Genomic DNA, 12,427 nt, shown 5'->3' on the forward strand with positions numbered 1-12,427 from the left:
TATAGATCACGAACACTTTCGTCATTCCCTTAAATTAACAATAATCCCATTATTTCCCTTTAAATTGTAGAGAGAAAATTTCGGCCATGTTTTTCTTGCAATACAAAGAGAGCCTTTTCCTCTCTTTGTCACCTTATGTGCCTCCAAATAAGTACTCCTTGCCCCTTTTGCTAGCAGCTCTCAAAAACAGTAATAGGACTCTTCGGGGAAGTGATACATTCTCCATCTTTTCTTCCATGGGCAACCCCCTCTATTGTAGTTATGAGTATGACCATGGTTTTAAATTTTGACCGAAATCCGAAATTTCGGTGGGGACCAAAACCGTAGTTATGAGTATGACCATGGTTTTAAATTTTGACCGAAATCCGAAATTTCGGTGGGGACCAAAACCGAAATTTTCAGAAATTTCATTTTTCGCCATTTATTTCGGATTTTGATAATTTTGGTCAGAAATTTATGTAATTTTGGTCCGAAATTTTGTTTAAATGCCATTATTCATTTTTTAAAAAAGTGGTACAAAATTTAGGTCGAAAATTCAGTCCGAAATTTCGAACCAAATTAAGAAATTTCGGTTTTCAGTGGGTCCTGAAACGGTTACCGAAACCGAAATTTTAAACCATGAGTATGACTACCCTTTTATACTACAAGGGGGCTCCATGGGAAAGAAAGGACAACAATATATCATTTCCCGTCTCCTTGGAATAGTTCGTTCAGTCATCTTTCCCATCAAACTTTTTTCATTTATTTTCAAGGGATTTGCTAGGGACCATCGCAGAAAGGCATTTCGCGGCTGGCTATTGCATGTGAGAACAGCCAGCTAAGATAAATTAAATAAATAAGACAAAATCTGCTTAACAGTGAACTTGTGTAGCTCCTCTCGAAAGCTACAGCCAGCCTCGAAATGCCTTCATGCGATGGTCCCTAGTGAACCCCTGTTCTCAACTATCCATTTTGTCTATAGCATGGAAAAAATGTCAGGCTCATTTACATCAAAATAAAATGCTAACCGGACACTGGGACAGTGACAATGTGAGTTACCTCATGATGATCTCCAAGATCAACGGTCTCGATAACACAAGCAACCCCCCGTGGAACCCACAAATTAAAAAGCTAGTTTTGACCTACACAAAGGTGGGGGACGAATAGATGAACGGTTTGGATCATCACAAAATCAGCCCCACTTTTTCCTCTGCCCACTTTGGATTCCGTAACCCAAGGCTTCACTGTAACCCTCTCATGCAGTTTAAAGTCGTAGCAGAGAAAGCGAGAGTAAAAACTGACAATCCCAAATACCGAAAAACGTTTTTTCAAAGAGTTTTCGGAAAGAGGGAAAAGCCAGAGAAAAACAGAGAAAGAGAGCAAGGCATTTGAAGAGAGATCATATGGCTCCTCTCTCATCCACACTATCCACAAAAAGCAAACCACAACAAAGAAAAAAAACCCTTCTCCCTCTAACCAGCTAATCTCACAAAATGCCGATTCTTTTCTTATTCCTCTATCTCTTTCTCTCCTTCTCCTTCACCTATCAGCTAAATCCAGATACCCTAACCGAGATCCAAACCCTAACAGTCTTCAAACTCAGTTTAGACGATCCTCTCAACGCATTGAACGGCTGGGATCCTTCCACCTCATCAGCTCCTTGCGATTGGCGAGGGATCGTTTGTTCTGACTCCGCCCAAGTCCTCGAGCTCCGACTCCCTCGCCTCCGTCTCGCCGGCCATCTCACCGATCAGATTTCAAACCTCCGGCAACTCCGTAAACTAAGCCTCCGTTCAAACTTCTTCAATGGAACTCTACCTTCTTCACTTTCCCATCTTTCTCAACTCCGCGCTCTTTTCTTACAATCCAACTCCTTCTCCGGCCAAATCCCGCCCGATATCGGAAACCTGACCTCACTCGAAGTCCTTAACCTCTCTCAAAATCTCCTCTCCGGCGACATTCACGGCGATCTTCCTCTCAACCTCAGATACCTCGATCTCTCCTCAAATTCTTTCTCTGGCGAGATCCCTCACAACTTCTCATTATCTTCTAAACTCGAGTTCATCAATCTCTCATTCAATCGCCTTCGTGGTCAGATTCCGGCGAGTGTAGGACAGCTTCAAGAGCTGCAGTATCTCTGGTTGGATTGGAATCTTTTGGAAGGGACTTTGCCTTCGTTTTTAGCTAACTGTTCTTCGCTTTTGCATTTGAGTCTTCAAGGGAATGGAATCAGAGGCCTTATTCCGGCCGCCCTCGGTCAGCTTTCGAATCTTCAAGTTCTTTCTCTCTCTCACAATAATCTCTCTGGTCCTGTTTCTTCTCTTTTTTACAATGTCACTTCAGCTTCTCCTTCGCTGAGGATTGTTCAGTTAGGGTTTAATGCGTTCACGGATCTGATTCCCCCGTCAAAATCTCCGTTTTTAAGTGCTTTGCAGGTTCTTGAATTACAGGAAAATCAAATCCTTGGTGAGTTTCCTTCTTGGCTGGGGAATGTGTCCACATTAACGAGCTTAGATTTTTCTGGAAATTTATTCTCCGGTCAGTTACCGATCGAGATCGGGAATCTCTCCGGCTTGCAGAATCTGAAGATCGCTAGGAATTCGATGAACGGTGAGATTCCGGCAGCGATTCTCAAATGCAGTTTGTTGCAGGTTTTGGATCTTGAAGATAATCGTTTTTCTGGAGTGATTCCTGCCTTTCTCGGAGAGCTCAGAGAGTTGACGACTCTTTCTCTTGGTGGAAATGGTTTCACTGGTCTGATTCCACCAAGTTTGGGAAATCTTTCTCATTTGGAAATACTTTCACTGAGAGAAAATGATCTGACTGGAAATTTGCCTGATGAGCTGACTCAGCTGAGCAATGTATCTGTTTTGAATCTTAGCGGCAACAATTTCTCCAGCGCAATTCCGGCAAATGTTGGAGATTTACGGGGATTGAGGAGTTTGAACTTGAGTGGGAATGGTTTTTCCGGTGAGATCCCTGCAAATATTGGAAATCTGCTAAATCTAAGGTCGTTAGATTTGAGCAGGCAGAATCTCTCAGGGGAGCTTCCGATCGAGCTTTCCGGCTTGCCGAATTTGCAGGTCTTATCGCTGGCAGAGAACTCATTTTCCGGCATTGTACCTGAAGGATTCAGCAGCTTAGTAAGTTTACAGTATCTTAATTTGACATCCAACGCTTTTTCCGGCGAGATTCCGGCAACTTATGGTTTTCTCCGGTCATTAACTGTTCTCTCCCTCTCCAACAACAATATATCCGGCATGACTCCAGCGGAACTCGGTAACTGTTATGATCTTACAGTCCTTCAGCTGCGTTCCAATCATCTAACTGGCAACATTCCTAGATCTCTCTCTCAGCTCTCTCATTTGCGTGAGCTCGATCTAGGGCAAAATGCTCTCAGTGGCACAATCCCTCCAGAGATTTCCAATTGTTCATCTCTAACTTCTCTAAAATTAGACTACAATCACCGGCTTTCCGGATCCATACCAGACTCACTCTCAGAACTATCAAACCTTACAGTACTAGATCTCTCTGGGAATAACCTTACCGGCGTCATTCCCGCAAATCTCTCACGAATCTCCGGGTTGAGATACTTGAATGTCTCTCACAACAACCTTGAAGGCGAGATTCCGGCAATGCTAGGTTCTAAATTCAACAATCCATCCTTCTTTTCCATGAATAGAAATCTATGTGGCAAGCCATTGGAAAGAAAATGTGTCACAGCCCAGAAGGCGAGAAACAAAAAGAAGAGAGAAAGATTAATTCTTCTGATAAGCATTCTAGTGGGAGCAAGCTGCATTGTAGCATTATGCTGTTGCTGTTGTATTTTCAGCCTTTTGAGGTGGAGACAGAGACTCGGAGGAGCTGCCGGGGAGAAGAAACGGAGTCCGGCAAGAGGGAGCTCCGGGACGGAGACAACCGCGGGAGAGAACGGTGGACCAAAACTTATCATGTTCAATCACAAGATAACCTACGCAGAGACAATCGAAGCGACAAGGCAATTCGACGAAGAGAATGTATTAAACAGAGGAAGATTTGGACTAGTATTCAAAGCTTGTTTCCAGGACGGCACGGTCCTCTCAATCCGGCGCCTTCCCGACGGTACAGTCGAAGAAGGCGCATTCCGTAAGGAAGCAGAGTCGCTCGGAAAGGTGAAACACCGGAATCTCACCGTCCTCCGGGGATACTACGCGGGCCCCCCACCGGACGTCCGGCTTCTGGTCTACGACTACATGCCAAACGGCAATCTCGCCACTCTCCTCCAAGAAGCCTCCCACCAGGATGGCCATGTACTCAATTGGCCAATGCGACATCTAATCGCCCTTGGCGTAGCCCGCGGGCTATCCTTCCTGCACTCTATCTCCGTGGTTCATGGTGATGTAAAGCCACAAAATGTACTATTCGACGCCGATTTTGAAGCCCACTTATCCGACTACGGTCTCGACCGCCTCGTGGTCGCGACTCCAGTAGAGGCATCCACATCAGCAACTCCGGTGGGGTCTTTAGGGTACGTGTCACCGGAGGCCGTGCTGACGGGGCAGGTTACGAAAGAGTCTGATGTGTATAGTTTTGGGATTGTGTTATTAGAATTGTTAACCGGGAGGAGGCCGGTAATGTTTACTCAGGATGAGGATATTGTGAAATGGGTGAAGAGGCAGTTACAGAGAGGTCAGATTTCGGAGCTACTTGAACCCGGTTTGTTAGAGCTGGATCCGGAATCGTCCGAATGGGAAGAGTTCTTGCTTGGTGTGAAGGTGGGTTTGCTTTGCACTGCTCCGGATCCAATGGACCGTCCGTCAATGGCAGACATTGTGTTCATGCTCGAAGGTTGCCGGGTCGGACCGGACATTCCCTCCTCCGCCGATCCCACTTCCCAGCCTTCTCCGGCATGAATTAGTTTAATCCGATACGATACGATACTGTCGCGTTTCGGTCCGATTTTTAACTTTATTTTACCCCCGCAAGCCTTTTTCTCTTTTTACTTTTCAACTTTTCCCCTTTTTTTTAAACTTTTGTTGGAATTTTGTTGCTGGGAGGCGGTAGGGAGGAAAGTCGTAGGTCGAGTCAAACGATTCGAGGGTGGCGATAGACGACAAGATGTTGTGGGCCCCACATGGTTTATTTTCCGCCCTTATTAAAAAAAAATGCCACGTTTCTCGGGGTGGGAAAGTAGCCGTTTAAATGCAATGGGCACTCGGATCCGTGACTGTGTCGGAAGCCTCTTCAAATGCATCTCAACTAAGCCACGTAGGACCCTATTTGTGGATTTATTGCCACGTGGAATATGATTCTCTCAGTACCAAATCTGTTAAATATTAAATAGAATTGAAGGGAAGAGAGGAGAGAGAGAGAGAGAGAGAGTGAAAGAGTCGTGTAATTGGGCCCCACCAATTTGATTGGATTTGTTCTGTTTACAAATTTTTAATATTTGTCTTTTTCTTCCTTTTCTTGTTGGGTTGTGTTGGGACTTGTAGTGCCAGTGTATTGTCAAATCCCAAAACAGGTGACCGTTGGCATTTTTAAAATATAATATTTCTTAGGAAAACACTTCTAAAATGGGGGTCGAGTCAGATCAATGAAGCCGATCATCTATACCTGTTATGTGTGGGGCCTAAGAAAAATAAATCAGATGATCCCAATGCCTTATTTTATGTAAAGTTGCAGCTTAAAATCCGCATTGACCCGACCTGTGCAGGATTTAGAAATCAATGGGTCTAGGGCTCGGTCGTTTCAACGACCCAATCTTTGATTGGGTTGGGGAATAAAAAAGCGGAAACCGGAGAACTCTTATAGTTGTGTTATTATTTCATTGAGGGAAATTATATCAGCACAAACATGTTTTGATATTTGAACCAACTCTTCTTTGTTACAATTTAGGTTATTACTGTCACCAAAAGTTCTCACAAGCAAATGAAAAACGAAAAGACAAGCTGGGTTTTTGAAATTATTATATCATGGTTGTGCTGAAATATCTCTTTAATATCATGAGAAATTATTTTTAGTGTATTGATATTAATTGTCTTCAATAAGGCGCTCAAGAAATTTATGATTTGCTGCTTTCTACAATCTTTGAAATTAGTCGCCATCTTGAGCAAACTAACTTTCTAATGAAATTAGTCGCCATCCTAAGCAATCTTTGAAATTAGTCTTGCTGGTGGGGTCGTGCTTACGAATCCCAGGAGTTTTCCCAACAAAAAACTCAACGGATAAAAGTTACTCTAGGGATAACAGGCTGATCTTCCCCAAGAGTTCACATCGACGGGAAGGTTTGGCAGCTTATGAATTCGCAGTAAGAAGATTGATTCTCATTCCCTATGTACGAGAGGAAAGTGTAAGTAAAGATAAGCGGTGGAAACTGTTTACCCCAAGATTGGTTGATTAGTCATCATGACTTGAACCGGGTGCAAAAGATCAACTGTATGGAGTTTCTACAATTGTTATTGTATGCATTACCATATCGGGAATCAATCAAAAATGAGTGGACGGTTAGGAACACCAAGGTACACAAAGGATTCGTCATGGAAATAATGTAAGGTATAAAAAATCAAAGGGATATTTTTGCATAAAAGGAATCATAATGAGGGCTTTAAGTTGGTAGAAATGATCAAGCAGTACTTCCCCATGATTCCGATCCGGATTATGCTCCTATCCACTGATTAAAGAAATGACTATCGGGAACGAAGTAATCCTTTATTTTTTTTTTGAGAATCCCCTCTTCTGCGAAAGAAGAACAGGAACGAAAGAAATGGAATGCAATAGGAAAAATAAATAGTAATAGATCTTTTTGAAAAACGAAAAGACAAGCTGGGTTTGTGAAATTATTATATCATGGTTGTGCTGAAATATCTCTTTAATATCATGAGAAATTAGTTTTTAGTGTATTGATATTAATTGTCTTCAATAAGGCGCTCAAGAAATTTATGATTTGCTGCTTTCTACAATCTTTGAAATTAGTCGCCATCTTGAGCAAACTAACTTTCTAATGAAATTAGTCGCCATCCTAAGCAATCTTTGAAATTAGTCTTGCTGGTGGGGTCGTGCTTACGAATCCCAGGAGTTTTCCCAACAAAAAACTCAACGGATAAAAGTTACTCTAGGGATAACAGGCTGATCTTCCCCAAGAGTTCACATCGACGGGAAGGTTTGGCAGCTTATGAATTCGCAGTAAGAAGATTGATTCTCATTCCCTATGTACGAGAGGAAAGTGTAAGTAAAGATAAGCGGTGGAAACTGTTTACCCCAAGATTGGTTGATTAGTCATCATGACTTGAACCGGGTGCAAAAGATCAACTGTATGGAGTTTCTACAATTGTTATTGTATGCATTACCATATCGGGAATCAATCAAAAATGAGTGGACGGTTAGGAACACCAAGGTACACAAAGGATTCGTCATGGAAATAATGTAAGGTATCAAAAATCATAGGGATATTTTTGCATAAAAGGAATCATAATGAGGGCTTTAAGTTGGTAGAAATGATCAAGCAGTACTTCCCCATGATTCCGATCCGGAGTATGCTCCTATCCACTGATTAAAGAAATGACTATCGGGAACGAAGTAATCCTTTATTTTTTTTTTGAGAATCCCCTCTTCTGCGAAAGAAGAACAGGAACGAAAGAAATGGAATGCAATAGGAAAAATAAATAGTAATAGATCTTTTTGAAAAACGAAAAGACAAGCTGGGTTTGTGAAATTATTATATCATGGTTGTGCTGAAATATCTCTTTAATATCATGAGAAATTATTTTTTAGTGTATTGATATTAATTGTCTTCAATAAGGCGCTCAAGAAATTTATGATTTGCTGCTTTCTACAATCTTTGAAATTAGTCGCCATCTTGAGCAAACTAACTTTCTAATGAAATTAGTCGCCATCCTAAGCAATTTTTGAAATTAGTCTTGCTGGTGGGGTCGTGCTTACGAATCCCAGGAGTTTTCCCAACAAAAAACTCAACGGATAAAAGTTACTCTAGGGATAACAGGCTGATCTTCCCCAAGAGTTCACATCGACGGGAAGGTTTGGCAGCTTATGAATTCGCAGTAAGAAGATTGATTCTCATTCCCTATGTACGAGAGGAAAGTGTAAGTAAAGATAAGCGGTGGAAACTGTTTACCCCAAGATTGGTTGATTAGTCATCATGACTTGAACCGGGTGCAAAAGATCAACTGTATGGAGTTTCTACAATTGTTATTGTATGCATTACCATATCGGGAATCAATCAAAAATGAGTGGACGGTTAGGAACACCAAGGTACACAAAGGATTCGTCATGGAAATAATGTAAGGTATCAAAAATCATAGGGATATTTTTGCATAAAAGGAATCATAATGAGGGCTTTAAGTTGGTAGAAATGATCAAGCAGTACTTCCCCATGATTCCGATCCGGAGTATGCTCCTATCCACTGATTAAAGAAATGACTATCGGGAACGAAGTAATCCTTTATTTTTTTTTTGAGAATCCCCTCTTCTGCGAAAGAAGAACAGGAACGAAAGAAATGGAATGCAATAGGAAAAATAAATAGTAATAGATCTTTTTGAAAAACGAAAAGACAAGCTGGGTTTGTGAAATTATTATATCATGGTTGTGCTGAAATATCTCTTTAATATCATGAGAAATTATTTTTTAGTGTATTGATATTAATTGTCTTCAATAAGGCGCTCAAGAAATTTATGATTTGCTGCTTTCTACAATCTTTGAAATTAGTCGCCATCTTGAGCAAACTAACTTTCTTATGAAATTAGTCGCCATCCTAAGCAATCTTTGAAATTAGTCTTGCTGGTGGGGTCGTGCTTACGAATCCCAGGAGTTTTCCCAACAAAAAACTCAACAAAACTGAAGATTGTTTTTAGGGGAGTGATATCCCCCCTCCTCCTTAACAGTTTTCGTTAAACTTTTATACTTTTGGAGTTGACGGCTGCGTCTCCACCCATTCATAAAAGTTAACGAAAACTGTTAAAGTAGGTGGGGGGGGGGGGGGGGGGGGTGGGGGGGGGGGGGGGGAAATAGCCATCAGAAGAAGGGAGGGGGGAATATCACTGCCCTATTTTTAGCGTGTTTCGGGAAAACCTGACCCACCTGACCCTAGTTGCAACCCCATCTTTAGTCATCCATAAAAGCTCTTTTGTTTGTTACAACCAACTATTCATTCTTTGGACTTGGCTTAATCAACAATGAAAGCCAACCTTATTTTGAACACAAGTGATCTTGATCACAACACACGTAGGATAAATTACTACAAAAATCAATGGTGCTTTTCTTTATGGAACTGTAAATGAAGCTTGATAGACTAATGACCTGTGATAATCTATAATGTGTTAGACTAATGACCTATTGTTGATGTTTGGATCAACGGTTCTGATCAAACACACGAAGCATAAGTGGGGTGTAGCCACACAAGAGGCATAGGGAAGGAAACATTGAAATCTCAGTACTAAGCTTGCAGTACACAATAACCTTGGAGTACAGTGGCACATTTATTCAGTCATCAATAATCTGCCCGATCCCAATATAAGTACCAAGTTTAATTATCATTGCCACATAAACTAAATCCAATCTCATACAACAATAATTTACACATTCTAGTGTCTTATAGTATACAATATTATTATACACCAAAATACCAACAAATCGTTTCGGATAGTAACAAAAGAGTGATAACAAACATAATAATAGATTAAACAAATAACGATATCGAGCACACTTTAAGCAGTGGTTACCCCGGCAGGGAGATATTGGTTCCCGTGATCTGGCGGGAGGAATCGGCGGCAGGCATAGAAGATGGCTGAGTGGAATGCTGATGGATTATCTATGAATACAAAGTGCCCAGCCTACAGAGACAAAAAAAAAAAAAAAAAAACTTAATCAATGGTGACAGAGCATAGGTAGAATTCAGAATTTTAAAACTGGGCATAAAAAGTTTAAAAGTTTAAAAGTGGGCATAAATATTTGGGACTATTTTAAAGAAATTTTCAATTATTTCGAGAATTTTGTAACTGACCTGAGGCACTCTTATAATTTCACATGGGACCTTCATATCCCTTCGGGCCTCTTGTGCGCCTTGGAAGTTCATCCAATCTTCATAGCCATATATAAAGGTGGTAGGAACTTTCCATTCCGAAGCCCTACAAGCATGAAATACGGATGCTATATAAGCATAAAACTTAAAACCACTGGAGTTAAAAGGAAAAAAAGAAAGAAAACATGAAATCATATTCGATATTTCTAGATAGATTTTCGACACTGTTAAATTTACAGATGAGTCAACATCCTTTAGAGATTGGTTTCATATTGACAATAAGGTGCCAGTCTCATCTTTCTGATGGAAAGTTTTCTCTTGATTTTTTTTCTTTCCACAATTTAGAGGGAAATGATATGATTATGGTTAATTTAGAGGGATATCATCATAAATGTGAAGGTTCCTCTAAGTAAAAATTGAATACGGTTGGTGCATTCTGTGTGTGTGTGTGTGTGTGATTTGATATGATTACGGTTAATTTAGAGGGATATCATAATAATCTTGAATCATTAAAAAAATCATAATAAACTTGAAGGTTCCTCTAAGAAAAAATTGAAAATGGTTGGTGCAAGTTATCTTTTTTTCTTTGTGTACGTGTTCAGAGAGAGAGAGAGAGAGAGAGAGAGAGAGAGAGAGAGAGTTTAGAAATATTTTTCCTTTCCAAAATATTCCAGAAAATTCATGCAATCCAAACAGGGCCTAAGGGGAAAGTACACAAAGGAAAGCCAATTTTCAATTTAAACCCTAGCGTAACACAAAAACCAATCATAGCCCATGATCTCCCAATTCTAAAGTTAGAGCTCACAATAGAAAAGAGTTCATCAAAATCCTACATGGGAAACCAAAGAAACCCCACTTTTCATGCTTGTACGGGTTTCAAACCTTTGTGTTTTGGGTTTTAGTCCCTTTAAAACTTCTCCATCTTATTTTTCAGACCTGAAAGAGGTTTCATACTTGTTAAAAAAACCTTAATTTAAACAAAATTATAGAAAACTAAACAAAACACAATTTGAAACAAGTACATCAAATAATATGGGTCACTCTGAAAGCCCTATGACCCTTCTTTCGTTTGAATTAAGGTTGCTCTTGCATCAAGAACTGGGGTGATGGATGGGTCTAGTGAACAGCTCGTGAAGACAGAGTTCTTCTAAAGATTACTATATATAGGTATGCTTTTTCATGAGAAGATCTCTACTCAAATAACCACTTCAATGAGACCCTAACCTAAGTGCGAAAAGAAAAACACAAAATCCTAATTCCTTAATAAAATAACAAGTAGGTTTTTATGAAGATCTTTGCTCAAATAACCACTTCAATGAGACGCTAAACTAAGTGAGAAAAGAGAAACACAAAATCCGAATTGCTTAATAAAATAACAAGAAGTAGGTCCTTATCTTATGCTCAGCGTAGACGGATTTCACCTGCCACAAGTTTTTCCAGTATAAGTACCAAAGATTTTAGGTAACATTTCTACAGGCCTTCATTTAAACCATGGTAGGGGTGACAGTTGGAAGGGCCTCTTATAAATAACTCTAGATATACATTGTTCTACCATGTATATGTCATTAATGGCAATCCAATAATTAGTGTTAGTCATATATAACTACATGTATTAAGCATGGGTTTCACTTATTATCTCAATACATTCAAACCCCACAAGTAGGTGGCTTCTCCTCTAGCTTCTTCTTCTTTCTCTCTTCTCCCAAATCCATTACAGATTCATGCAAATTTTACATGGCATCAGAGCCTAGGCAACCAGGATATAAAGAATATCTCCATTCAATCTAGCAGAGGCATTTCTCCTACATCTTGAAACAATAGCTTCCTCTATTCTGTCTCCCTTTCCAATTTGAAACCCTAGTTTTTATTTTTCACTTTCTTTTCAAAAACCTATCCATCCCACAGAAAAATGACTGCGTTTTTTAAAATCAAGTACACTATCTCATGCCACTAAACAAGTAACCATAGACATGGGAAAAAATATCATTACTAAAGAAAGTACATATTTATTTACATCAATAATGAAGTACTTCTATTGATTATGGGAATAATTTGAGAGCAATTATCAAATACCAACCTTTGCAGAAGGGGCAACTTCGCAAATGCTCCAAAAGAAAATATGTATTTCAAGCATAATTCTCCGCTAGCTTTGGCAGCCAATGTATGATATACATAGTCTTCCATTGAAACAAAATGAGTTAGAACACTAATAAATCAGGGTGTTTTACCTACGGATATGAGATAACAAAAATACCTGTTACCAGCTTGGCCTCCTCTTCGTTCAATCCATCACCATTATGCATGCTGAATCTAGTACTTGTATACCTTTGAACCAAATCTGGACCCCAAGGTCCTAAACCCCTGCATGACAGATATCAAAGCTTGTATAAAAATTATAGTCGAAATTGTGATTTGATGTTATTTCTTAGAAA

General features: G+C 40.0%; 2 protein-coding genes across 2 annotated transcripts in view; one reads left to right on the top strand and one right to left on the bottom strand.

Moving 5' to 3' along the window:
• The first annotated feature begins 1,289 nt into the window (after positions 1-1,289).
• On the top strand, positions 1,290-5,397 carry LOC143886397 (Leucine-rich receptor-like protein kinase family protein). Its single transcript, XM_077390353.1, has one exon. The coding sequence runs from the start codon at positions 1,473-1,475 to the stop codon at positions 4,869-4,871; it is 3,399 nt and encodes a 1,132-aa protein (XP_077246468.1). The 5' UTR covers positions 1,290-1,472; the 3' UTR covers positions 4,872-5,397.
• A 4,091-nt stretch (positions 5,398-9,488) lies between these two features.
• The window catches only part of LOC143886399 (putative 1-acylglycerol-3-phosphate O-acyltransferase), a 59,998-nt gene continuing 57,059 nt past the window's right edge, over positions 9,489-12,427 (bottom strand). Inside the window, exons 6-9 of the mRNA XM_077390356.1 lie at positions 12,250-12,356; positions 12,073-12,172; positions 9,978-10,101; positions 9,489-9,807 (exon numbers count right to left, since the gene is read on the bottom strand). Coding sequence (XP_077246471.1) covers positions 9,682-9,807; positions 9,978-10,101; positions 12,073-12,172; positions 12,250-12,356 — 457 coding nt within the window. The 3' untranslated portion in view covers positions 9,489-9,681. The remainder of the gene's footprint in view (positions 9,808-9,977; positions 10,102-12,072; positions 12,173-12,249; positions 12,357-12,427) is intronic.

The sequence above is a fragment of the Tasmannia lanceolata genome, unplaced genomic scaffold (assembly GCF_043159265.1).
Source record: "Tasmannia lanceolata isolate RefF3 unplaced genomic scaffold, GAP_Taslan_0.1 ptg000011l, whole genome shotgun sequence".
Taxonomy (NCBI): Eukaryota; Viridiplantae; Streptophyta; class Magnoliopsida; order Canellales; family Winteraceae; genus Tasmannia; species Tasmannia lanceolata.